Genomic DNA, 27,629 nt, shown 5'->3' on the forward strand with positions numbered 1-27,629 from the left:
CCCGCCCCTCTCCCTCTAAGCCCCGCCCCTCGGCTGCGTAGTCCCGCCCCCTTCCTCGAAGCCCCGCCCCTCGGCTGCGCAGCCCCGCCCCTCTCCCTCGAAGCCCCGCCCCTTAGCATGTACATCCCGGAGCCCCACAACCCGGCCCCGCCCCTCGCGGCGCTCCGCCCCTCCATCGCCCCTCCCACCCCGCGTCCTATTGACGCCCTCGGCCCTCGAGTCCCACCCGCCGCGGAGGCAGCCCGCCCCCTTTCTCGCCAGCCTATCAGAGAGGGCGTCGCTCTGCGCGCTGACCAATCGGGTCGCGGCCGGCGTGCACCGCCCCCGCGGCGTGCGTCGGGATAAGGGGTCGCGGCTCTGGTCCTGCGCTGGTCACACGCCATGTGGCGCTGCGCGGGCCGGGCGCGGAGATCGCTGTGGGGGCTGAGTGGCCGGTGAGACGCGGGCGGAAGGAAGGAGGAGGGAGGGAAGGAAGGAGGGACGGCCGGGAGGGGCGGGAGACTGCGGGTTCTCGCTCGGGTCTGGGATTTCGCCCCGCAACCCCCTCCTGTCATGCATGGCCTCCGCTCCCCGAGACCCCTCACCTGGGACCCCCGCTACCCGAGACCGCGGGACTGGGGCCCCCGCTCCCCGAGACCCCTCGCCTGGGATCCCCGCTCCCCGAGACCCCTCGCCTGGGACCCCCGCTCCCCGAGACCCCTCGCCTGGGGCCCCCGCTCCCCGAGACCCGTCGCCTGGGACCCCCGCTCCGCGAGACCCCTCACCTGGGGCCCCCGCTCCGCGAGACTCTTCGCCTGGGTCCCCCGCTCTGCGAGACTCTTCGCCTGGGGCCCCCGCACCCCGAGATCCCTGGTCTGAGGCTTCCACACCGCTAGACTCCTCGCCTGAAGCTCCCGCTCCCTGAAACCCCTCACCTGTGCCCTCTGCACCTCAAAACCTCTGATCGGAGGCTCCCGTACTCCTAGACCCCTCGCCTGGGGCTCCTGCATTCTGAAACACCTGATTTGGGGGCCCTGCACCCCGAGACCTCTTGTCTGGGGTTCCTGCACTCTGAGACCCCTGGTCTGGGCCTCCTATACCCCAAGAGCCCAGAGCCCAGCCCGCGGACCCTTGCAGGGCCCCCGTGAGGGTCCTTTTAGCCTCTGGGATGGCAGAGCCACCCTCCTATCACCTCGCAAAGGAAGGGAGTTTTGGTCCAGTTACCAGGGTTGGGGTGATGCAGAAAGACAAGTCTGCGGGTACAGCCGGGCCAGGCCCAAGGAGCTGGCCTGACCCCCTTTCCCTCTGGGACCTCAGGTGATCTCAGAGTGGGTGGCCCTGTGTACAGGTCGTCAGGGCTCTTGAAGGGAAGATGGTCATCAATGTGGGTTTTAATTGGTGCGGTAAAAGCAACTGGCAGTTTGTGGCCCTCATTAAAACGCTTCCTCCCATTTCCTTTTTGTTGTGGGTGAGGAATCCTTAAGGGACCTGAGGCTTCCACACCAAGTGATTATGCTTGAGTTACATTCTTAATGAAATTGTAGCCTCCGGGAATTGAACTTTTTTTTAATGACTAGATTTATGGAAAAAGAATACATTTATTTTCAAACCTTGAATGAGCATCGTGCCCTGTGAGTTTGTAAATTGACGTAACATTTTACTTATTAAAAAAGGATGAATGGGGCCAGCCCTGTCGCCTAGTGGTTAAGTTCCACATACTCCACTTCAGCGGCCCCAGTTTGCGTGTTTGGGTTCTGGGCACAGACCTACACCACTCGTCAGCCACACTGTGGCAGTGACCCACATACAAAAGAGAGGAAGACTGGCACAGATGTTAGGTCAGGGCTAGTCTTCCTCAAGAAAAAAGAGGAAGATTGGCAATAGATGTTAGCTCGGGGTGAATCTTCCTCACCTAGGAGGAAAAAAAAAAGGACGAGTTGTTTAGTTTCATGCTAATTTACAGAGGCTTGTTTATGGTGCAGTTTAAGTGCTGTTAGCTGAGGTGAGGAAACACTGGGGTGCCAGCTGTTGGGGTGCCCTGCTGCTGTGTTCAGAGTTTGAGTGCGGGAGAGTTATTCATATATGGTTACCAGAAAGTCTATGGGGGGAGGCCCGCGATTCCTCCAGCTTTTCAAACACTCTCAGTGTAAGCATTTCCTTTTCATGTCTGTATTTTTCGTGATAAATAATTCCTTAAAATCCTCTGTCCTGTAATTCTAGAATGTGCTAAATCAATAAGAAAAATATTGGTTGGTTCTAGCATATCTCCGTAATATTGCCAGATACTGACTGAGTCAGTCTTTTCTTTCCTTTCCTGTACACATCTACTTTAAATTTTTCTGAGATAGGTTAATGTAGAAAATTCCATAAAACATGTAATACAGTTGAGAGAAAAATTATTTAAAAGTAAGTTGTGTCACCATTGCCCAGTTTAAGATGACCCCTAACCAATGGTAACGCCCCCTCCCTTTTAGATGTAATCTCTTTCCTGGTTTGCAGAAATTATTTCTTTGCTTTTCTTTATATTTTTACCATCTTTGTGCATTTCTCCAATACAGTGCTACCTGCTAGAATAGTACTGTGTCTCTCCTTGGTATTTTTGGTTCAGCATCATGTGACCCACGTCTTTGTTAACGCGCAGTTGTGGTTCATTCATTCTTATGGCTAAGTTTTTTTGTTGATTAAATAGTCCACAGTTTATCTACTTTCTGTGCCTGAATATCTGGGTTGGTGGAGTCTGGGGCTCTGAGGAATGGCGCCCACATTTTCGTACATGTGTGCTGGTGCACAAGTAAAAGTTCTCCTGGGCACGTACATCGAGGTGAATGATTTGCTGACCTAAATAACACCAAATGCTATTCCACAGTCAGAATTTGCACACTCATTAATGGTGTGTGAGTTCCTGGTAACACTACTGAATTTTCACTGATGTGGCAGGTATGGAATGGGACTTTATTGTAGTTTGAGTTTATTGCGATGCTGTGATGGAAGAAGCCATTTTGATGTGGAAGTTGTTGTTATATAGGTAAGGAAATTGGTATCGTAATTGTGTTGTGGTTAGTTGTGAACATGTACAAATGAAAGCTGCTCAGCATTTGATCATTAGTTGCTATTATGAAGCTTTAGCTCAGTTGGGATACAAGATCACTAAAACTGAGAGCTTTCCTGGAAGTTAGTTTTCTGGGATGTGTTTGGAAGATGGAAGGTTTAATTTTTCTTTGTGGATTTCTCTTTATCACATGGTGTGTTTTCATTACGTTACTGAGCTCTGTCAGCCGGTTTCCCTGGAAGTCGTCTGACTTTGCTGACTTTCCTTGCTTGTAGCGATGCCGGCCTCAGAGCCTGGAGGTGGAGGAGCGACACAGCCTGTGAGAGGGCGCTGCGGTATCACGTCGGAGAGAAGATCCACGGATTCACCGTGGGCCAGGTGGGGGCCCGTCCCGCGGTGCGCGTCCTGTGTGGACCCCCTGATGGGAGAGCAGGAGGGCCTTCAGATCAGAGACTGGACGATTGTCACCTTGCGTCCCCAGGCCCTGGCCTCGCTCCTCTGCCACTGGAGGTGCTCGCCTGAGCGGAGTTGGCAGATGAAAGGCTTTCCTGATTCTTAAATAAGTGCAGGTCCCCATACCCTCCCCTGAACCCCTTGCAGCCTGACACCTTTTCAGATTTTCGAAAGTAAATCAGCACATTAGCATGTCTGCGTCCAGACACGTGACTGTTCACGGAGTGTGAAAATAGACTCCGAAAGCCCCACCTCTGTTCAGGGCAGCTGTTACCCTCAAAGGAATTTGCTCCGAACGTAGGCAAAAACTTTCTGCCTTTGAGCCATTTAGTTTTCAGAATTATAGAAAAAAGATTGTGATCCTGTATTTGCTTAGTTTATGTTAAAATGTATTTCATTTGGTTTTTCTTTGCTTAAACTTTCACATCTTTCAGTGCAATACTTGAAAGTACGTACTTACGTAATTGACTGGCTGTTGGCTTCATGCTGTGCTTGGCACTCTCACAAATACAAGGCAAGCAGGTCAGCGTCCAGAGGGATGCGTGCAGCTGTAACACGGGACAGTGGGACGAGCGTGGCAGAAGTGCGGAGGGAAGAGGAAGTCAGGAGGAGGGGCGCTCTGCTGATGAGGCTGTGGGACGGGTTCCTGGAGCAGGGGCGTTTCAGTTAAGAAGGAGAGCCGCCCTCTGTCTGGATAGCCTGAGCAGGGCTGGGAACAGTGGGTCGTTTACTTGCCAGAGCAAGGGTGCGTGGGTGGGCGAGAGCATCTCTAAGGTCCCTGAAGGCCGAGCAGAGAGGTTTGGATTTGCAATAGTTACTGCTCAAGAGGAGCATACTTGGAATTCTTTCCCTCTATTTTTCAACTTTTCTAGAAATTCATTTTATGATAAACCATGACCCTTGTTTGAGAAGTAGCTCCCAGGAGAGCTGTTATGCAGCAGACATCTCGCTGCACCTGCTGATTTTCTGTATGTGGATCATCTCTCACAAAGCACAGTGAACTCTAAGATGTGAGTCACTTAACAGCCATAAATCATGCAGACATCAGCAGGCCCCTCTAAGCACGTGGTTCGTCGGGCAAGGCCCCCGAGCTGGCTCAGGGAACCGGAATTGTCATCTCTGCCCGGCCGGTCACTTGCTGTGTAGGCGCAGACGGGTCTCGTTCACGGCCTCTGGACAGCGGGGGTGATAAACAGCAGGTTATCACAGTGAGCGGGCATTGTGATTGGAGGGGACGCCCCGGCGCAGTCACACGATGTGCCAGTTCTGCAGCACCGAGGACAGGGAAATTATGCAGAGGCTCACCCGGATGAAGGACACTGGGGGAACTTATGCCCTCCGGACCCCCCATGAGGAACGAGTGACGGCCGACAGCCCCGGCTCACCACTGGGAACCGCCATAAACTCGGAAGCAAAGTTTAGTCCTCAGAGCATCCTTCAGCCCCCCCAAGGCCGAGGTCTGTGCCAGCATTTCCCTCCCGGCAGGGCTGTCTGAGTGTCCCGTGAGACGGTGTGTGCAGGAGTAAGACCCACAGCAGACGCTCCAGGGACAGCTTCATGCCTTGGGGCAGCTGCTGTGACAGAGGGGTCTGCCCCCCGCCGTGTGTGGTCTCGGCAGGTGTTCCCATCGCCCCGAGCTGCGGTTGTCTCATCTGTAAATGGGGAGAGGGTACTGCCCTTCTGGGTCACACTGCAATGTTCAGGAAACGTCTAGGAAATAGCATTCACAGAAGGCACGGTGTGTGCCATCATCAGCCTAGGTCTGGCCTTCGTCATGCTGGCTTCTCAGGGTCGGCAGGTTCAAGGCAGACCAGCCCGTTCCCACAGCGTCCTTAACGTAACCCTCTGAACGCCCTTCCTTCCGAGGTTAGCTGCTCATGTGTCTTGTCAATTCAGGTAACGTCCATCCCTGAACTGTCGCTGACGGCTGTGAAGCTCAGCCATGACGGCACGGGAGCACGATACTTACACCTGGCCAGAGAGGACACCAATAACTTGTTCAGGTGTGTGGGTGTCCTGAGAAGGGCCGCGGCCGTGTTTGCTTAGAGCAGCTCCCGTGCTCGCGCGGTGCAGGAGCTGCTGCCGGGGCCCTGGGAATGGAGGGAAAGCTGGCATGGGTTTACACCCTCAGCTGCACGCCGTGACATTTACAGTGTGGGTGGGAGTTTCTACGCGCCATGGTCGGAGAGCGTCGTTATGAAAGACGATGCTGTTGAAGGGATCAATCCGTGCTCCGAGGCCCCGCAGCCTGTGACGCTGACCTGTCCCCTCCCCGCAGCGTGCAGTTCCGCACCACCCCGAGGGACAGCAGCGGCGTCCCGCACATCCTGGAGCACACCGTCCTGTGCGGCTCTCAGAGGTACCCATGCCGAGACCCTTTCTTCAAAATGCTGAACAGGTCGCTGTCCACCTTCATGAACGCCTTCACAGGTGAGACGGCGTCCCGAGCCCGAACCGCTCCTGGGTCTGCAGGGCGCACGGGCTCGAGGTCACGTGGTTCCAGAGGTGAAGCAGGGCCGTCGGCACCCTGTCGACTAGAGTAGGTTTACCTTTCTCTCGTCTAGTTGAAAGATGCTGGAAGTCCAGTCCTGTAGGAAAGCCATACCATGGTTGGGTTATAAAAACTGGGATTTCAGAGAAAAGGCGTCTGAGGTTTTTCCTGGAAGAGGTCAAAACAATTTTCTTTGGGGAGTATTGCTACAAAATTTGGTCTCTAGCCTTTTGTCAGTGTCACGGTGGTGTTTCGTTTTACTTTTAGGAAGTGGGGCGGCAAGTAGGCCGGTGGTGTGCGCAAAGAAGTGCCGTTAGAGAGCTGAGGCCGCCGCTCTGGGCGTGCGAGACAGCAGTGCCCGTGCTGGGTGCCCACCTGTGGCAGGGGCGCCGCCCCCGTGCCCCTCGAAGTTGGCGCGTGCTGTGAGGGAGGCGAGGCTGGAAGCGAGCGGTTCCTGGGGCATCTGTGTCTTACGGTCTCTCTCCCCTCGCCTGCAGCCAGCGACTACACTCTGTACCCGTTTTCCACACAAAACCCCAAGGACTTCCGGAACCTCCTGTCCGTGTATCTGGACGCGGCCTTCTTCCCATGCCTGCGGGAACTTGATTTCTGGTGCGTGACGGTGATGGCTGACGGGGGCGTTGGAGAGGGAGTCGCTGTCACCCCGTGACCCTTTGTCGTTGTTTAGGCAGGAGGGATGGCGGCTGGAACACGAGGATCCCAGGGACCCGCAGAGCCCGCTGGTCTTTAAGGGGGTCGTCTTTAACGAGATGAAGGGGGCGTTCGTGAGTGTTTCCTTTGTGGATTGTGTTAAAATTATCTTGCTGTGTGAAATATTGGGATGTAAGTAGGTTTGGGAGATAGTTGACATCCTGTTACATCATTTAGTTGTTCTCATCGTGTGGAGCTTGTTGGATTAGCTGGGGGACGGGGCTCTGAGCAGAACCCATGGGACGCTAGAAAGGCCAGATCATTCTAGAGCGCAGTCTTGTAGACTAGCCATTCTCAGACTGGTGCATTGAAGACATTTGCAGAACATGCCGAGCAGTGCTGCTCTGGTCAGTATTTCTGTTTTGTTATGAAAAGTGTTTTTCGAAAGATATTTATGTTAACAAGTAATGATGGGTTAAGCTAATGAGGGAATAAGTAACTTTGTAAAATATTTCAGTTTTAATTTCTAATAAAGAAAAATTACATGTACACAGACACACAAAATCAAGAAACCCACGTCATCACAAGTTCCGGGGACCCTCCCTAATTCTAGGAGTCTGAAGGGTCTGAGGCCGGGCAGTCTGGGGACCACCATCCTCGCAGCCCCTTTGACTCTGGGCGCCCGCCTGACATACGGGCTCACCGGCCACCCCGTGCAGCTGTCGGCTCTATCGTTCTCCTTTAATACTCAGCTAGGGCTGCTGCTTGAGACTCAAGTTAGGGTGATGGCTTTCCCTCTGGAAGCCATGGGACCCTGCCGCGCGCAGCTCGTGGTCAGAGGGACTCCTAGCTGGTCCTCCCTCGGCTCCGGGCATCCCTGCCCTTCCCTCAGCTCTGCATTGTGGGCGCCTGGTATGCGCTGCAAAGTGGAGTTTCCTTCCCTTCTGAGAACCGGTCTCCGGGTCCCACGTGGAGACTGGATGTATTGGAGGCTTCGTTATTGAACAGTGTCTGCCTGGGCGTCCTTGTTTACCATTAGCACGGTTTTATTTGCAAGACATTATAGGTATCTGCTCTCAGAAGGTGACTGATTTGCTATGTGTTGTAATGTAATGGTGTGTTTATTGCATTACATACGTGTGTGTGTGTTTTTGAATTTGAAGGCAGATAATGAGAGGATATTCTCGCAGCACCTTCAGAACCGACTCCTTCCCGACCACACGTACTCCGTGGTCTCCGGTGGGGACCCGCTCTGCATCCCAGACCTCACATGGGAGCAGCTTAAACAGTTCCATGCTACTCACTATCATCCCAGTAATGCTAGGTAAGGTTCATTTCTAAGGTTGAGTGGTGGGATGATGAAGAGCTGACTGGTTTGGGGGCTGGCCTGTTGGCATAGTAGTTAAGTTCATGCACTCTGCTTCAGCAGCCTAGGGTTCGCAGGTTTGGATCCTGGTTGCAGACCTACACTCTGCTCATCAAGCCATGCTGTGGCAGTGTCCCACATAAAATAGAGGAAGATGGGCAGAGTTGTTAGCTCAGGGACAATCTTCCTCACCAAAAAAAAAGAGTTGCCTTGTTTGCATTTTCTTACACTAAACTACACAGCTTCTTGGATTTGGCAGAGATGTGTGCTTAAGAACAATGTAAATTTGGATAAGATTCTTCACTTATTAGATTGCCTCTCTGATTTCCTTGGACGCTCGCTCTAAAAGTCTACAGCATCTCAGCTTTAGGATGTGTAATGAGGGAGTGCTTGTGCGGTGTCTTGCTCATCAGACTCTTCGCCCTTGGTCCTGGAAGTGCTCCAGAAATAGCGGTTGCAGTTTTTAAACCTCATATACTTGCTTTTTGATAAATTGCTTGTTTCAGGTATCATTAATAATAAAACACTAATACTTTTATTTATAAATATACCAAACAGTAATGTTAAATTCTATTGTGAGATTATTTTAAGTGTAAAAACATTTAAATTTTAATTGTGGAAATTTTCAAACATACTGAAAAGTATAGGGAATAGAATAATGAACCCCTTACACTTATCACATAGGTATATCCTTGGCCAACATATTTTAGAGGAAATTATGGACATCATGATGCTTTTCCCCTAATACTTGGATTTGGACCCTAAAACATAAGGATAGTTTCTTACGTAAGATAGTGCCATTTTCACATTTAACAAAATAAAAAATACTAGCTTAAAACTACGACTTCTGAATTCCGATTTTCCAGTACTCTCCAAAGTGTTTGTTTGATCCAGATGAGGCCCACATACTTGGTAAGGCTCTGTTTTTCTCCTTGTAGACACAGGCCGTCTGACGGCTGGTGCCCTGACACCAGTGAATGTTGAGTTCCTCGTGAGCCTGTTCCTGGTTCTCGTGTTCATTGAGTGTTGCCTGGAGTGGTTCCTTTAGTAGAGTTTGCAGAGTTTTCCAGGGAATTTGTAATTTCTCGTACGATTATTAGCTGGGCTTCTATAAAGAGCAGCCTTCCCCGTCCACGGGGCAGCCGGCTTCCTGGAGTGCGGTTCTCGGGGGAGAACTGGGGGTGCTTCTCCTCGGCTGTCCCATTTTAGGGGGAGACGGTAGCAGGAGCTCCTCCAGTGACAGAAGAGGCTTTTTTAAAGCCTTGTTTGTTTCTTTTATTTTTTAATACTTTATGACCTCATGGAAATATTTTCATGTATGTATGTATGTATGTGTTTGGGGTTGTGTGACCAAATGGAGTCTTTTTATTTTATTGTTTTATGCTCCGATTGTCCCGAAGTGGCCCGAGGGAGTCCTTCAAGCTCATCCTGTGTGTCACAGTTTCTTTAGTCTTCAGTAAGTTGTTTGAAGGATCTGTAAGATATTAGTCCCCCAGATCTCTCTGTTTATTTATTTTGTTGGGATATAATTGGCACATAATGATTTGAGATACGTGTATTGTGAAATGATCAGCATGGTGTTGAGTTAACATCCATCACCTCACGTAGTTGATTTTTTTCTCGTGAAGGGAACTTTTAAGATCTGGGCTCTGAGCCTCTTTCACATGCCCTGTACAGCATTGCTAACCGTAGCCACCTTGCTGCGCACGGGATCCCCAGCACTTGTCTTCTACCTGGGAGTTTGTACTTCTGACCCCATTCACCCCACCCCCGCCCCTCGCCTCTGGCCACCGCTGGTCCGCTCTCCGTGTCCGTGCGTCTCGACCACAGCTTGGACATTAGATTAAAGAAAAAGATCAACTCTGGCATCATAACCTTTTTCCTTTGGATAAACAAATGTGTCATCTTAAAAGCACGTGTAATCTGAAACTTGTAGCCTAAAATCGAACTTGGTGAAATTCTTTAGCTTGTCAGTCCCACAGTGTTATTGCATTGCTGTAGGGAAGGTCTCAAGGTGTTTAACGTATAACTTACTTGGTTTTTATAACACTTTTGTAGTACGTTTCAAGTAAAATAAAGAGCGATTTTTGACAGATTTACATTTAATTAATGCCTTTGCACGATTTGTCTTGTGTGTGAACCACCTATCTAATAAAAGGAGCAAAAGACTCTATTTGGTATTTGTAGTTAAGCTAAGTAAAAAAATGTGTTCCTATATAAAGTTCGTTTCAATGTGGAAACCGGCCTGTTACGGCTGCTGTGTCCTGCATACCCTCGGTTTCATACAAAAACCCATCTGTGCTGAAATCTCCTCTTTTTAACTGAGTCTAATAGATTCTCTCCCAATTTCAGGTTCCTCACTTACGGTAATTTCCCATTAGAACAGCATCTGGAACAAATTCACGAAGAAGCACTGAGTAAATTTCAGAAAATTGAGCCGAGTACCACCGTGCCAGCACAGAAGCCTTGGGATAAGCCAGTGAGTGTGCTGCCCAGACACCAGTCAGTGTGTTCACCATGCCTGTTAGATGCATGAGATGGAAACTCAAACTGTGCGTCAGTAATAGGGTTTTTAAATGTCTGGTGGGCTCTGCTGTGTATGTAAGAGCTTCTCAAGCCTAAAGAATGATGATTTGCTTGAAAAGAAAGTTAATTTGTTGGAAAGCATCTCTTGGGCCATTATCTATCTAGACAACCAGTGCTGGTATAAACTCGTTCAACTCGTGCTCTGTGCCTACTTAACGCATCACGTCGTCTTACAGAGGGAGTTCCAGGTCACGTGTGCCCCAGACTCGCTGGCCGCGGGGTCCCCCAGACAGACGACTGTCAGTGTCAGCTTCCTCTTACCAGAGTAGGTATCTGCTGCAGAAGTGGGGGCAGTGCGGGTGAGCAGAGTCGGAGCGGGGTCCTCCCATCGAGGGTGAATGGAGGGTTAGGATCCAGGAGTCTAGCAGGCAATAGAGGCCGGGAAGTTTTTACAACCTCTGGGTTGGTTTTGGGGAAACGCTTTTGATAGGCATCCAGGAGAAAGGTTGCTTACTTATTGCATCTAAAGCTCATTCCTACAGAGAAAAGGCTGGCTCCGAACAGCAGGTGTCACCATTAGGGGGGCTTATCAATCGATGCCTTTGAGCATGGGAAGAGCACTGTGAACAGGGCATCAGAAGAACGTACGACACGCAGAGCTCTAACTCGAGTGTGCGCGGGCAGGAAGGGCTCCAGCGCACTCCATCGGGTTGTCTGGCCCGAGCAGCTGCATGGCTTGTGCCCCATCTCGTCGTGTTTTTGTCTAGGTGTTGATGTGTGGCTGTAATGGAAATAACAGAGGTCAGAGTGCTTGGCACGCTGTCATAGCCTTCGAAATGCAGCTCAGTCACCCTTGTAGTTTGGGACCCAAAACTATCTCAGTATCTAAGAGCTCTGCAAACCAAAAAAAAAGCAAAAAACAAAATTCCTTTGCCCATATAACTGTTAAAATAGAGGTTGAAATGCAAGAATTTCTAGTAGAACTTCTGCTGCATTGTAAATACAAGTGTTAATTTTGTAGTGATGTTAATGCCTTTGAAAACATTTACAAGGGCCCACAGTTTCTTTCCCCTTTTGTTCTCCTGCCCCCACCTTTTAACTGCAGGATCACTGACACCTCTGAAGCCTTCACATTAAGCCTTCTGTCTTCACTCCTGATCGGTGGACCCAACTCCCCCTTCTACAAGGCCCTGATTGAATCTGGACTCGGCACGGACTTTTCTCCTGATGCTGGGTGAGCTCTGTTGTCAGCAGATCCGTCCTTGCACCTGGGGCAGGTTTACGTTTGACAGGGTCTGGACACAGTCTGGCTTGTCACATCTGAGGAGGGTCACTGGCCTCTGGTGGGTGGGCGTCAGGGGTGGCGCATGCCTGACATCCCACGGTCACAGGACAGCCCAGAACCTTGCGCTAGAGGATCATTCCAGTGCTAGCTGTTTATATGCCCTGCAGGGGACTGGCCAAAAAAACAAAGCAAAAGGAAAAAAGACAGCTTTTCCAAGAGCTCAGGATGACATCCTGCTGCCTGTTTTAAAAGTCAGGTCATTAAATATCCTTTGAAATCTTAGGATTTTGTAAAACTCACTAGTTCTCTATTTCACTTTGCCATTCCTCTAAAGTTTACATTGTATTGATTTTTAGTACTGTTAAGCATGTGAATGTAGACGTGACCAGTTCTGTGTGAGGGCACTGCTTTAATTGACGCGTCCGTGTGGGCCTTGGGAGTGGAAAGTCCTCGGCCGTGTTCTGTAGAGTATTTGATGTTTAAATAAAGCGTGTTTGGTGAATGACGGAAGTTGTTGGGATTCTGATGCTTTCCCTGCTGTGTCCGCTAGATACAATGGCTGCACCAGAGAGGCCTACTTCAGCGTCGGCCTGCAGGGCATTGCGGAGAAGGACGTGCAGACCGTCCGGGACATCATCGACAGGACCATCGGCGAAGTCATCGAGTGCGTAAGGCCTCTCTGGTGATCACGCATTCTCAGTTCCCGGGCGCTTGGCGGGGAGGGCAGCCAGGCGTCTCCGCTGTCTGGCTGTTTCTTACGTAATAAAACGCACTTGTTCACATTTAGTTGTTTACATACCATCTCTGCTGCTTTGTTCAAAAACATTCATTTATTTTCAACATCTGTTTTCGTATTTCTTCAGGAAGGGATTTGAAGATGATCGAATTGAGGCTTTACTTCATAAAATCGAGATACAGATGAAGCATCAGTCCACCAGCTTTGGACTCGCCCTGGCCTCGGTGCGTGATTTTCCAGCCACCTCTCTCTCTTTTTCTTTCTTTCTTTCTTTGTGTTTTTTGACTTTTGCAATTAGTGGTTCTTCACAGTACTAAAAATATAGATTGATATTCAGAGCACCTTTCATTTGAACCTGCAAAGTTAGGCTGTTTTGGATCTGATAGAAATTTACTTTTAATTTAGTTATTTGTCTTTTTACTAGCTTACCTAATTGGCTATTTGATACTTTATGTCTTTACATAAAATAGACTTGCACAGAATACTTTAAACGGGTGTGGATTTCTGATAACTGTTGATCTCTTGGTAATTATATTTTCTAAAAATAATTTTAAACTTATGCTTTTTTATTAGGAAAAAACAGGTCTGAAATGAGTTTCATTTCTCTTCTTCTGACCAAAGAATGTCTTAATTTTTGTTATGAACAGTCGTCTGTGATATTTTTAAATATAGAAACTGAGATCTTAATAAAATGCCATGCCTTCAGTATTTACTGGGCTAATGTAGCGTTCATGGTGTAATGTGCGTGTGGATTTAAAAATCTCTGTTCCAGTACATCGCTTCCTGCTGGAATCATGACGGGGACCCCGTGGAGCTCCTGCAGCTGGGAAGTCAAGTGGCTCATTTCAGGCAGTGCCTTAAGGAAAATCCGAAGTTTTTGCAAGAAAAAGTGAGACAGTATTTTAAAGTAAGGAAATCAGAGAACTTCTGTCTATAATTTTGAAGTTGCATTTTATAATAATGAAAGGAACATTAGGAATATAATCTACGTTATGTAAGTCAATTTTTGTTAATGAATAAATGACAATCTTTTAATTATTAATTAAAAATTTAAATGCTCATGTTAACTTAATTCTATTTTCCAGCTTCTGATGCAGGTTGGTTTTTTATATGAATGTGTATGTGTACTTTACATATGAGCATGTGTGTGTGTGTGTGTGTGTCTGTATTGACAGAGCATTTGCATATCTGTCTGTTTTGTTAATAGAAAGTTTAGAATATGAGAACAGTCGTCAGTGTGTGCGTGTTCCGGTTGTTCCTGTGAAGGACTCTGTTGGTGCTTGCTCGTTTGTTCCCTTAGGTGTCTGGGCGTCTGTCCTTGGTGTGAGGCCCCTGTAGGCAGCTGTTACTATAGTGGAACTTCTTATGGGACCTTATGGGGCAGGGCGGGGGCTGTTGTCCGTGTGTCGTCGTTTGGATGCGGGACAGGATCTCATCACTTGACCTTGGTCGCTGCCTTGTTCTGGTTATTTTGCACAAAGTTCAATACATTGGGCCTTAATAAAGTCTTGTCTCAGTGTGGCTTTTTTTGTTGTTCTGATTGTTGCAGAATAATCAGCATAAGTTGACTTTATCGATGAAACCCGACGACAAGTATTCTGAGAAGCAAACACAGATGGAAACAGAAAAACTGAAGCAAAAGGTCAAGTCTCTGTCGGTGAAAGACAAGCAGCAGATCTATGAAAAAGGTCAGACGTTGGGTCATGTTCTTACGGCCCCCGAGCCCCCAACCCGGGGGCTTCAGGAAGTCAGTCGTGGAGGCATTTATTCATCCTGTGTTTATGGGGCGCCTACAAAGTTCTGCCGTCGGTGCAAGCGGTTCCACCCCAGTAGGGTTGACCCTGTTCTCGGAAAGTTCCCCCTATCGTTCAACAGGAAAGGCAGGCGTACAGGTGAAGAGGAAGCTTTACTTGTTTGGGGAATTATACCATTGCTTTCTGTTCACCGGGGCTGTGGTTTGCCGTCATAGCATGTGTTGTGTTGCAGTGCGTCCTTGCTTCCCGAGGAGCCGTGTGGACAGTGTGAGCCGGGAGTCCGGAGAGGCAGGTCTCGGGAGGGGCAGAGGCCTGGAGCTGGGGCGAGGCCCCGCCCATGAAGACAGGAACGGATGTATGATTCGTATGGTGCTAACGTGCACTCACTGTGAAGCTCAGTGGTCCTACTCCTGAGCATTGACCCAGGAGAAGTGAAAGCGTGCGTCCACACGGAACTGACGCAGCCCACATTTCCGTTGACACAGACATGCTCACGGGGACAGGTGGCTCAGCCGTAAAGCCAGGGAGCCCTGCTGCCCACATTCCTGTCAGAGGGCAGTCCAGTCCCACAGAGGGCAGGTCCCGCAGGCATGGTGTTGAGTGGGGTTGGTGGGCACCGGAGGCAAAAGGAGGGGCACATGTCAGAGGTTTCTGTCCTGCCTCTGCCTGCGTTCAGAGAGGGCCGGGGGTGTTCTGAAGGGTGAAAGAGGCAGACCTGGCACTGTGGCTGGGACTGGACGGGCCAGAGAGCAGGAGGCGGCTTTTTCAGATGAAACGCACAGAACTAGCAAGAGGTGCGAGGGGTGGGGACACAGCACTGACTGGGGGCTAACAAGCAGGTGATGGGGGCCCTTGGAACCTGAGGAGGTACAAGCAGGTGGGAGCACGGCGCCCCAGTGCTGCTGCAGGCCATGCCCCGGGGAGGCAGCGCCCGTGAAGAGCTGCCCTGAAGTGCCCCGTGGGGCCAGTGGGTTGGTCACTGTGGCTCTCGGGGCCTGGTGATGGGAACTTCAGAGGGATGTGGAGGTCAGGGAGCCCTTCAGACACCGGGCGTCCGGTATCTTGGTGGCGTGATGCGGCCACATGCATGACAGAACTGGACCATGCTGTCTCCCCGCGTGCCCCTTCAGCTGTCTTGAGGTGTGTTCTGAGCCTCTGGAGACCCCCCGATAGTCCGTGTGGTCTGGGCAGGGCTCCCCTCTCATCAGATCAGTGGAAGGGCAGGCCCAGAAAATGCCTTTAAGCAGTTTTAGAATTTGTGAAATTTATGTGATTACACAAGCGTTTTGCTGAGATTAGTGAAAGTGAAATAAGAATAAACAAGCACAAAGTTATTAAATTTCAGTCAGGCAAGAAATGGTTTGAAAGGTCTACAAACGAGTTCAGTCGGTCTAGTATAAAATTTAGGGGGCAGTGTTGGGGCTGCCCGGTGGCGCAGCGGTTAAGTTCACATGTTCCACTTCTGTGACCTGGGGTTCGCTGGTTTGGATCCCAGGCACGGACCTACACATGACTTGGCAGGCCATGCTGTGGCAGGCGTCCCACATATAAAGTAGAGGAAGATGGGCACGGATGTTAGCTCAGGGCCAGGCTTCCTCAGCAAAAAGAGGAGGATTGGCAGTGGTTAGCTCAGGGCTAATCTTCCTCAAAAAAAAACAATTTTAGGGGGCTGTGGAGAAACAGCTTGAGCACAGTACCACCCCCAGCAAAACCGTTCTTTTAGATTATTAAGAATGAGAGTTAGGGGGGCCGGCCCAGTGGCATGCTGGTTAAATTCATGCACTCTGCGTCAGTGGTGTGGGGTTTGCAGGTTTGGATCCCAGGTGCAGACCTAGCACTGCTCGTCCAGCCCTGCTGTGATGGCATCTCGCGTGAAACAGAGGAAGAGTGGCACAGATATTAGTTCAGTGACAATCTTCCTCACAAAAAATTAAAAAAGAATGAGAATCGGGAGGGAGCTGCCTACTGAGCAGGTGGTTGTGCTCCCGGGTCTGGTTTGCTTGGATGTGGCAGGTCCCTTGAAACCATAGTGCCAGTGGGCCCCACACCCCACGGGGCGGCTGATTCCCATGTGAGTTAGGAACAGAGAGGGCGGGTGATGACTACGACCTTTCCATTCGCCTGAATGTTGGTCCCCCTCTTTTTCAGGTTTGGAGTTACAGGCTCAGCAAAGTGAACCCCAGGACGCCTCTTGCCTCCCAGCGTTGAAGGTGTCGGACATCGAGCCTGCCATCCCGTTCACGGAGCTGGAGGTGGCCCTGGCAGGTGAGTGTGAGCGTTGTGTTGCCGGGCGCACGGGCTCAGGGGTCAAGTCCCGTCCAGGCCCCACAGGAGGCGGAGCCACCTGCCAATTCCTCGTCCTGCTCTCCGCGTTCCCATAGGTTGTGTTCACCGTTCAGGGGCGATGGACAGCTGTGCTCGGGAGGGCCTGTGTGTCTTCCTGCGAGCAGGCCTGAGGGGCGCTGGGATTCGCTGTCCTAGACCCGGGGGAGGGCTAGGGTTGTGCTGTGGCTGTGTAAGCGCACTTCTTAGAGGATACCGGCGTCCTGGGAGCCCCTGGGCCTCAGTCTGGGTGGGGGATGACAGGACAGGAGGCTCAGCCCCTCACCACACTCAGGCACTGAGTCGGGGGGCGGGAGGGAGCTGCGGGCTCTCGCCGCCTCCGGTTTCCTCCGCGCCTGTCACTGCCTCACTCTGCCTCCGGCTGGAAGCGCAGAGCCGGGCTCTCTGGGACGACGTCCCGCTGTCAGGGTGGACGTTTGTTCATCTTCCACATGGGGTCTTCTCTTCACCGCTCTGTCCCGAGGACGTTCTGACCGCAGTGTCGCACTCCCTCCGGTGCCCAGCTGGGTAGGAGTTCCCACTGTGCTCGAGCATCTCAGGGATCTCTGAAGCCTCTCCTGCCTTTTACTTTCAGCAGAACTTACCCTGTTTACACACGTCTCATCTACTTGTACGCTCGTGTGTGCATTTGTGAATGAAACTTGTTCTTCTGAATGAGGCTTCTAGGGAGCGGGGTTACGCCCACTGATGTTTTCATCCCCGCACGGTCGGGTTTATTGGGAAAGTTCTTGCGTGTTTATAAGAGGAATTGGGGAGGGTGGATCAGTCATCAGTCAGTGCGTCAGTTCCTCCACTGGGCTGGGGCCGTGCGCTGGCATGTAAAGAGAGATCACACCTTGCGTACCTGACGGGCAGGGACCATGGCAGCCTGGGGTGCCCAGGGCAGGACAGACACCATGTGCTGGGACTGCACGGCAGCCGTCAGGGACCCGGGGCAGGGGCAGGCCTCATGAGAAGGAGGGGTGGCATTTGGGATGGGTGAGGTAGTGGGTTCAGATGTAGCAGGAGTGACCTGTCAGAGGCCACTCAGATAACGAGGAGGATCCGAGCAGAGGTGGTGAGGGTGGACAGCAGGAGGTGAGAACCAGCCGTGTGCTGGTGCAGTCGAGGACCGGAAGAGCACCTCATCTTCTCGTTCTTCACGAAGCGAGGGTTGCTTTAGTGTCGAAGGCCTTCAGCGTTTACCATAACAAAAGTATAATAGAGAAATTTGTCTAAATTATAGCAAACAAATAGTGTGTCCTTGCTAATATAAATTTTAAATGTCCATCTCTGAGAAGCGTTAGCATTATTATTAAAATATTAAACAATAATTCTATGGTTAAAATTTTACTGGTAGAGATCTGAACGGTTCTGTGCCGTCTGTTTCTGCAGCCGGAGACATCCCCGTGCAGTACTGCGCCCAGCCCACCAACGGCGTGGTCTACTTCAGAGCCTTCTCGAGCTTGAACACCCTCCCCGAGGAGCTCAGGCCCTACGTGCCCCTCTTCTGCAGCGTCCTCACCAAGTAAGGGGCAAAGACACGCACATTTATTAATTCCGCACATCCTAGTATGTGTCATTAATGGGTGTTTTCTGTGATTATTTATTTTGTTTTAAAGCATCAGTAATCACTTTCCAGTGAGACTTTTTATCCTTCAAAACCCATAGTGTTTGACAGTGTGTAAGTAGCGTGTGTAGTGTATCTGTTGAGAATTTTTCTTAGGAAAATCATATTAATAAAACATAGTACATTGAAATAATTTTAAACTCAGAGTACAATGTGATACAGATATGTCTGTGTCAGTGACTAAGTTCTTTGTAAGAATGAGGAGAATGTTTTTCTTTAGAAAACATGAGTGATTAACTCTAGCGCATCAGCTGGGGCCGCCGTGAGAGACCGTGCCGCGTGTGCCCTCCCTGAGCTGGCTTGTGGTCCCTGTGCCCCTGGGTGAGCTGCGGTCTGGGAGCAGACCTGCAGATACAGCAGGGCGCACGCCGCTACTTGTGCCTGCTCCTGCTCCGTCTCGGGACCGAGGGAGGCAGGCTGCGGTGGGTAGTCGGAGCTGTAGGCTTTCTTTGCCTCCTGCGTCCCGGGAAGGAGGGGAGAGAGACCCCTGCAGCCAATAGGGTAGGACTGTGTCACCGCCCTGACCCCACCCCAGTCACGGTCATGTGCGTGCAGTCCTTGCCTGGGCGGGGTCCCCCGAGCCCTGGCTGAGCCTCGCCTCGCGTGGAGAGAGCACCTCTGACCTTTCCGAGCTCGCCACCCTTTTTCCATCATTGCTCCCCCTCCTTGTCCTTTGATGGCACGCTACTTTTAGGAAAAGCCTCGCCTTTGTCGTCTCAGCTTAGATCATTTCTTGCATTAGCAGCAGCGATTAGAGTGTTTCTTCCAAAGGCGTCATCCGTGTTGGGATCACCTCTGCTTTTCTTAAAAACTCAAAAAGGCTTCTTCTCCGGGTCTCCTCCCTGAGACTGTCGGCTACTTGAGCAGATGGCATCTGTGCAGAATGCTGTGAAGAAGAGAAGCTTAGGGACAGCTTGTAAACGTGTGAAAGCTTAGCACTGGGAGTAGGTCAGGACTTGATTCTTTTCGCTAGACAGCGGCTGCCGAGGTGTCTGGAGCACTGGACACTGACCCCCTGGACGGGAGAGGGCGGTGGGTGACGCAGAGCCCGCTGTGGAGAGGCGCCTGTGCCGTGCAGGGGGGTGGGGGAGGGGTTGAGAAGCTGTGGTCACTGGATTAATGCAACAGCTTGTTTGGGATGAGGTGGCCAAGATGGCGTGGCTGACAGGGACATCTTTCTTTGCTGTTACTAGGCTGGGCTGTGGCACCCTTGACTACAGGGAGCAAGCTCAGCAGATAGAGCTGAAAACGGGGGGGATGACCGTTTCTGCTCACGTGCTCCCCGACGGCTCGCATCTGGACACCTACGAGCAGGTATGTTGTCTCCATGTCACACAGCACTCCAAAGTTTATTTCTCCAGCATCTTTTCCTTTTAAATTACATCATAGTTAATTTCTTCTTTTCTTTCTTTCATGATTTAGGGTGTGCTTTTTTCATCCTTCTGCCTCGATCGAAACCTACCAGACATGATGCATCTGTGGAGTGAAATATTTAACAAGTAACTTGATTTGCAAAGATGTCAATCCTGGGACGTGTCAGAGATCTGGGTCTGATATGTACTCAAAGTAGAGGTTTACCCGTCTGTTGGTTGTTGATTTCTCAGCCTAATTGTACTTGTAATTCCTGTGTGAGATTTGTGAGGATGTTTAGCTCGTCTGGACACTGAATAGACTTTCCATGACACAAAGCGGGTGTGGATGGGTCTCCAGGAGCTGTGTTTCCTTTGTCCGCAGCCCGTGCTTGGAGGAAGAGGAGCGCTTCAGAGTCTTGGTTAAGATGACCGCTCAGGAGCTGTCCAACGGAATCCCAGACTCGGGCCACCTGTACGCGTCCGTCAGGGCGAGCAGGACGCTGACGCCTGCGGGGGACCTGCAGGAGACTTTCAGTGGGATGGACCAGGTGACAAGCTTGGGGAGCATCGTTCTTTGGGGTTGGCTGGCTCCCCGAGAGTTGGTAATGAGCCGTTCATGTCAGAAAAGCTAACTCTGACCAGTTTCAAGAGGGAACAGGTTTTCTTAACTCACCTCCCTCCTCCCACCCCCCAGCCCTTCCGCTCCCCATGCCAGGCACGTGCATCCCTCCCCAGGCACAGACTTGGGGTCCCAGGCCAGGGTGTCTGGTTTGCAGACAAGGCGCGGTGTGTGGCCCCCGTTCTGCCAGGGGGTCTGGTCTGCCTCACACACTGGTCCCTTTGGCTTAGGTGAGGCTCATGAAGAGAATTGCAGACACGGCGGACATCAGACCTGTCCTGAGGAAGCTCCCGCGCATCAAGAAGCACCTGTTAAATGGTGATGGCATGAGGTGGGTCCGGTCCGTTTCTCGGCAAAGGTCTCCTGCCTCATCCCGCTCAGTGTCCCTTGCACTTGACATTGCACTCATGGCACCTTCCTCTTCAGTTCAGAGGGAACGCTTGGTATGGTCAAGGGCGTGATTCTAGACTTCACATGTTCTGATGCTTAAGAAATCATTTAATATAGGGAAAAAAACAATAGTATTTTAAGTTTAATAAATGAGGGAGGTGGGAAAGAAAGTGAGCTAGTTTAATTATGAAACTGCAATGTATGTTTGCTGCAAAGATTTAGTTACATTGCTCCCAAAAGTAAATAGCAAGCGTTCTGTAAACGAGCCACCCGTGAGACCCAGGCAAGGCCAGCTTGCTCAGGAGCAGAGTAAACACACACAGTTTGCTGCAAGAATAATTATACGGCGGTTTGAGGAAAACGTCTGGCACTTGGCCTTCCACACACAGTCGGCCTTAAGCCCTCAGGCTTGTGAGCAGGACAACACATAATGGTGGCTGACCCCTGGGGTGTTTTCTGCATCTCACTGTCTGTGACAGGTTTAGATCAGCGTGGAGCTCCCCATAGCGTCCCGGGACCTCCCCCTGCAATTCCTGGGAATCACCGCAGGTTCTCTGGGCAACAGGAGGGGAGCCCGGGGTCAGTGCTGGGCCTCGTGCCGGGCGAGCTCACTTCCAGGTCCTGGATCACACTCACACCTACACCCGTGGTGTCTCCGGCAACCTAACCTTGTGCGTGGGACACTGCTTTGCAGATTTATAGCAAGCAGTAAAGAACATATGCAGGGGGTTGTGTGGTGCCTGGAATACAGCCGGTGTTACTGTAATGGTGCTACTGTTAACTCAGCTGAAATAGATCTAAGGCCTAAAGAAAGAAAGTGCTCCTTGTCAGTGTGCTGTACAATTCAGGTGACTTTGATGAGACAGTATCTGTGGTTCTGTAGAATTTGGAAGAGTTATATAGTATATTTTGAGAGCATGGTAAATCTTTGGCAACTTAGAATTTTCTGCTTTAATGACCAGTTCACATTTTCAAATTGTTGGTTTCTCTTCTAGACGGTAATTTAAGTTTTCAGTTTTCTGGTAATGAAAGTCTAAAGGCATCGTTGGCAGATCTTAATATTCTCTGTGTTCTCCCGTGTCTTCAGAGGAGCAGAATTTAGAGTCAGAAACTCAGTCTTTGCATCTTGATGGCTGTTAATTAGCTGTGTCACATTGGAATATGGGAAAGGCTTTTTGATAACTTGAAAGCGTCTTCGCTTTCCATGTGTAGTATTTCCGTATTTGGTTGGTATTCCTTTAACGTTTTTGAGCAGTATTTTATACAAAAACAATACATTATTCACTTTTATTTTTGTACTATTTACACAAAATGTAGTGAATTAGTAACACAGTGTTTTACTTTTGATAGTGATAGCACCTGCGTACGTATGATCTTACAACAGGTGTTCAGTGAACGCGACTCCTCAGCAGATGTCTCAGGCGGGGAAAGCGGTGGAAGACTTCCTCGGGAGCCTTGGCCGGAACAGGAAGGAGCGGAAGCCCGTGCGCCCGCACGTGGTCGAGGTGAGACAGCAGCGACGCTGTGGCAGCGTCCCCGGGAGGCGCCGGGTCCTGCGAGGGCTGCTCTCCTGGAGCTGCATGCGGCCGCGGCCCCTCCCGGGGAACAGCCGAGCTCAGCAGGGCAGCTTGTCCAGCAGTGACCTGGGGAGGAGCGAGTTGCGCCCCGTGGCCTGCGCTCCGTCGTCGTCAGTGGGCCACGCGGCGAGCAATCTCCATGGGAAGCGGTCGGGCCTGGGGCACCTGTGAGAACAGCCCTGGGCGGTGGCACGTGAGCCTGTCTCAGGGCAGCCGCGTCCAGTGCAGTCTCAGGGGCTGGGGTCCCTTCTCGGTGGACTTCAGCCAGGCTCACCAGAGCCGCGGAGGACCCCTCTCTGTCCCGGACGTGCGGACGTCCCTGCCCCTTGTGGATCCGTCAGCCCAGCTCTGCGGGGCCCCCACAGCCCCCCTGTGAGCGGCTGCTTCTCCGGGACCATCAGAAGGTGTACAAGGAGATTGCCTCCATTTAAAACCTTTTCTAAACCACTTGCGCTCTGGGCCCCACACTGCTCATCAGCTCTTGGGTTTTCCGGAATGTACTTTCTTCCCTATTTCCAGTGAGTTGAGGAACTTTCTCGTTTCTCCTGGAAACATTTTATTTTCAGAGACCTGTTCCTCACGGATCCGGAGGAAGCACGCACGTTGGTGGCTCCCAAATCATAAGGAAGCTGATCACGGTAGGTGAACCAGCCCCTGTCGCTCCAGAACGAGCCGGCCCCGCTCGTCCGGGCTGCGCTGGGTGTCGGCCCTCTGCCCGCTCCTCACAGCCGCCAGGCGCCTCACCCTGCCAGCACGTGGACCCGAGTGGTTTCTCTCGCGCACAGCGGACTGCGTGCCCGGCCCCGTGCTGTGAGACGTCTGTTACTGCCCACGCTCTTGTCCCTGTGCCGTCTCCCTCGGTTTTAGCCTAAGCCACTGCTGAGTTACTGTCAACACAGCTCCAGCCAGGCGTGTGATCCCTTCTTACACAGTTTGGTGGCTGTGGCGTTTGGTTTGGTCCCTCGCAGAGCAGGGCAGGTTAGCATGTTCCTGGAGAAAAGCGAGCAGGTGAGACCACCCAGCCACCCAGCGATGTGCATGACGCACAGCAAATTGTGCCTGTTGTGTGACACTTACACCGGGAGGCCTCGTGCTATGGCTGGGGTGTAAATGTTAGGGGTAAAGTGAGAAGTAGTGTGGGGTGACGTCCTGTCCGTGCCCTGCCTCTGGACGTGAGAACAGGGCTGGCTGCCCAGGCAGGCAGGGCTCAGGGACCCACAGCGCTCCCCTCCCTCCGCAGGACCCCACCTTCAGTCCCTGCCAGATGAAGACGCACTTCCTGCTTCCCTTCCCCGTGAACTACGTGGGCGAGTGTGTCAGGACCGCCCCTTATGCACACCCGGACCATGCCAGGTACGGAGCAGCCGACCGCAACGCTGCTGCTGGGGGCGGGCAAGGCCGCGACAGGGGAGCACATCAGGGGCCCCGCTGGGAAGGTGCGTGGTGGGTGCGACAGACAGAGGGAGACCGAGACTGCCGCAGGTACAGGAGGGGAAGTTCATGTGGAGGCAGAATCGTGCCCCTTTGCCCCCTCTGTCAGCTCCCTCCCACTTTATAGGACGTGACCCTGTGCTCCACCCTCAGGAACAGCCATGGCTTCTCAGCCACTGAATAGGAAACGTAGGTTTAAGGCACCAGTGTTACAAGAGGTGCCCCTGGGTAGCGGGATTACAGATTTTTTCCCCTCTTTTTGGTATGTTTCAGTTTTCCAACAGTGAATGTGTGTTCCTTAAGTAATAGGGAAATAATAGAACCTTCTGAAGGAAAATACATGCAGAGGGCGAGCCCCAGTCCTGCTGGGGAGTGCGGAGCCCGTCTGCATAGGCCTGGCACTCCTGCCTCGGACGTCCCTGAGAGGCCCCCCTGCCCCATCTGCAGGAACCCCTCCTGCTCCTGTTCCACGCAGCTCCTCGTCTGTTTCAGAAAAGACGGTGGGAGCGAGAGCTGGGCCGAGTGCTCAGTGAGGTGGGCTGTGCCTCTCCCTGGCCGGCGGCTCCGTCAGGCGGGTCTGCACGGCACTGCTCCCTCTGGCCTGTGAAGATGCTGTCTAGAACCATCCTTCTGTCTCTCACGCGGCAGCTGTGGCATTCATGATGGAAGTCAGTGGGAGCAGAAAACAGAGACGGTCCACTGGAGTGAGAGCTTAGGGAGGGCGGCCCGCAGAAACCTGTCTGAGAGCTTCCATGCCCATGTATATACGTGCTGACCACCGGCGTTGAAAGAAACGACTCGTACATTGGCTTGCACGATGAAAATTTAGACCCTCTTTTTGCTTTATTGGATTTTAAAATGCTCTGTGTATTGTAACAAGTGAGAGAGAGCTGGAAGTGTTTCAGGAAAGCTCATGGCCCTCCCACCACCCTCCCCCTAACCCCTGGAAGCCAAGCCAGTGTTTGAAAATGCCTCTTCCTCACACTTTTCTCCTAGTTTTGTTCATTAAAATGGGGGGATCATAATGTGTATGTTACATTACAGCTTGATTTTCCTTATTTTTGCTTTTGGATTGCTTCATATTGTACACGATAGTTGCCTGTTGGCCTTTTTCTTTGAACTTGCATTTTTTATTCCTTCATTTCAGTCTTAAGATCCTGGCGCATCTGATGACTGCTAAATTCTTGCACACAGAAATTCGAGAAAAAGGTGGTGCTTACGGCGGAGGCGCTAAGCTGAGCCGTGGCGGCATATTCACGCTCTACTCGTACAGGTGAGCGTCCCTGACCGAGCCCCACACGTGGGGCCGAGGCCCATGTCCCACGTCCCTGACGTCGTTGGCTCTGTTCATCGTCAGTGTCGTTATACGTGCACCGAACTTGAGAAAACCACAGTCGCTTCCAGCTTTTATTCGCTTCATCGCTGCTGAGCCATACCCGCAATATCCTGTTGGGGTCAGCTTTTAGGGACAGTGGCAGAGAGAAGGAAACGTCTCCTTAAGTAAATCGTGGCGCTTGCTAACCGGCTGTTGAGCAGCATAATCCCCCGCACTCTGGCCCCGTTTCCTCCAGAGGCCCCGCATGGCTCTGGGCTCCCGGGGCTTCCGAGCCACGTTCCTGCCCCTTCCTTGGAGTCGTCCCTCCGTGTCTGGGGCCAGCTGCCTGAAGGCCTGGCTCCCAGCGCCTTCAGGAGCGGGGGTTTGCGTGCTGCCCTCTGGCCCCACGGCTTCCGGTTCTGTCCTGAGCTGGGGGCTCGGCTCCTAGAGGAGGGGCGGGCAGACGTGAGCCCACCCTCAGCATCCACCGTGAGATGCGCTCGGTGCCACATGGATAGTGGGAGTCAAGGGCGTCGGAGCTGTCACCCTCCAGACTCGAGGGTCTCGCAGGTGGCCCAGCTGTGGGTGCACATGCAGGAGTGGGTTTCTACCCCACCTGTCTCAGCTTCTCGGCACGAGTCTGCTCCCTCCCTTCACTCCCGACTTCCCCCGCCCGCCTGACCTCCCCTTCTGGCGAGTTCAGAGTGCTTAGTCACCTGGTGACAGCGCTGGGTGGACAGACGGCGTTTCCGAGGAGGGAGAACGTGTTGATGGCTCATGCGGCCACATTTAAATATCCATTGTTGATTTTCATCTGTGCCTGTTGGACGTGTTCAAGCAGAGGCATTAATGGCTCGTCCACATCGAGGAGCCGTGGAGTCAGCACGTGACTGTCATATGTGTCCTGTTAGCAAGCGCGGAGGCCTCACTCTCTGCCTCTCCTAGGGATCCACGTGCGACGGAAACGCTCCAGTCTTTTGCGAAGGCCGTCGACTGGGCGAAGTCGGGGAGGTTCACGCAGCAGGACATTGACGAGGCCAAACTCTCCGTTTTCTCCGCCGTGGATGCTCCGGTGGCTCCTTCGGACAGAGGTATTGGGAGTAAATCACAAAGGGCTCCTCCGTACGTGGCATTGCCAGGCCGAGCACGAGAGCCCCTGAGCTGTGTGCTCCTCTCACCCCACCTCCCACCTTCTCTGCTGTGACCCTGAGATGTGCTTCTCGGCACCCGGGCAAGAGCAGCTCCAGGTCTCCCACGGGAAGGGGTTGAAGCCCCTCACTTCAGAGCTCGAATCATGGGAGGCCAAGAGGCCAACGGGGGTCCCCGGGGCTGTGGGACCCACGTCCAGCTGGAGGCCATTCCAGTGTGACCCTCACTCGGTCAGCGTCCTCATCCCAAATGGGAGTGGCTCCTGGGGGAGATGAAGGTCAAAGGTTTGACCTTTCGAAATGTGACATGGAACAGGGTCAGCACCCGAGGTGGCTGCTTCTGTGTGTTCCCTGTGTTTCCTTCCAGGGCTGGACCACATCCTGTGTGTCCCCTGTGCTCCCTCTCAGGGGCGACCGCTTCCCATGTGTCCCCTGTGCTCCCTCTCAGGCATGACTACTTCCTCTGTGCTCACTCTCAGCGGCAACCACTTCCTGTGTGTCCCCTTCCAGGGCTGGACCACTTCCTGCACGGCCTCTCCGACGAGATGAAGCAGGCGCACAGGGAGCAGCTCTTCGCCGTCCACCGAGAAGGCCTTATCGCCGTGAGCAACAAGTGAGTACCGCTGGGTGGGTGGCTCCCAGTGTCCAGCTCGCGGTGGCCCAGAGGGCCGCTGTGGAGGGCCATCTGACCCGCCCCGCCTGCCCACAGGTACCTTGGCACTGGGAGGAGCACGCACGGGTTGGCTCTGCTCGGGCCAGAGAACGCGAAGATTGCTCGGGACCCCTCGTGGATCGTGAGATAGCAACTCTGCTGTCCGCGGCTGAACCTACAGGCACATAGGCTCCGGAATGTTCAGCCTGGGCTAAATCAAATTTAAAAGGTCAAAAAAGACAGGTTCTTTCCAAAAATCGTGATGGTACATCATTCTTAAAATTCTGTCTAATGTATTGTCTACAAGTCAGACCAGAACTCTTCCACCTTAAAGAAGCAAGTGGAATGATCACGAAATTAATTGGAACAATCATGCACTAAATGCCAGAGATGCACAATATCTAATATAAATGCTTATTTTAACTTATTTTAGAATGTTTATTTAAGAAACTTAAAAATAAAAGGCAACTCTGACCTGTGCTTGGTCATTACTTCCAGTGGCACACGCTCGGCTGGTGGGTGCTCTCGGCCTTGTTGACATGAGTGAGTGGAGTGTACACAGTTAGAGGCGGCCGGCGCAGCCGTGACACAGTGCAGTCGCCCCAGGGACCAAGAGGGCTCTTGGTCCCTGGAGGGAGCGGCCGAGAACTCGGCGGGTGTGGGGTCAGTAGCACTGACACCAGCTTCTCCCACTCAGTCCGTCCTGAAGGGCCGTCCCACTGAGCCTCGCTCTCCGCGCTTCAGCCAGAAAGGACTGCCCGGCGCCAGCCCTGCCCCAGTTCTGAGACAGCACTGGATTCACTGGCCCACCTTCTCTCCCCTCACCGCTGCCTGCACGCTGGTACCTTCCCCGGCTCAGACTCTGAGGGTTACACCGTGGGTCCCCCCAGGGGCCTCGACATG

The 27,629-nt window shown here is 52.1% G+C and overlaps 1 protein-coding gene across 1 annotated transcript; it reads left to right on the plus strand.

The window, feature by feature from the left end:
- Nucleotides 1-228: 228 nt before the first annotated feature.
- PITRM1 (pitrilysin metallopeptidase 1) lies at nt 229-27,200 on the plus strand. Its single transcript, XM_005606963.4, has 27 exons — nt 229-434; nt 3,304-3,406; nt 5,378-5,484; nt 5,760-5,911; nt 6,470-6,584; nt 6,661-6,757; nt 7,787-7,947; nt 10,342-10,468; nt 10,752-10,840; nt 11,621-11,749; nt 12,351-12,464; nt 12,664-12,760; nt 13,309-13,443; nt 14,086-14,224; nt 16,439-16,555; nt 18,008-18,140; nt 19,436-19,556; nt 19,665-19,741; nt 19,977-20,142; nt 20,444-20,544; nt 21,988-22,108; nt 22,747-22,818; nt 23,421-23,533; nt 24,759-24,884; nt 25,872-26,017; nt 26,585-26,687; nt 26,784-27,200. The coding sequence occupies exons 1-27, from the start codon at nt 382-384 to the stop codon at nt 26,875-26,877; spliced, it is 3,108 nt and encodes a 1,035-aa protein (XP_005607020.2). The 5' UTR covers nt 229-381; the 3' UTR covers nt 26,878-27,200.
- The last annotated feature ends 429 nt before the right edge of the window (nt 27,201-27,629 follow it).

This window comes from Equus caballus, chromosome 29 (genome assembly GCF_041296265.1).
Source record: "Equus caballus isolate H_3958 breed thoroughbred chromosome 29, TB-T2T, whole genome shotgun sequence".
NCBI classification, from domain to species: Eukaryota; Metazoa; Chordata; class Mammalia; order Perissodactyla; family Equidae; genus Equus; species Equus caballus.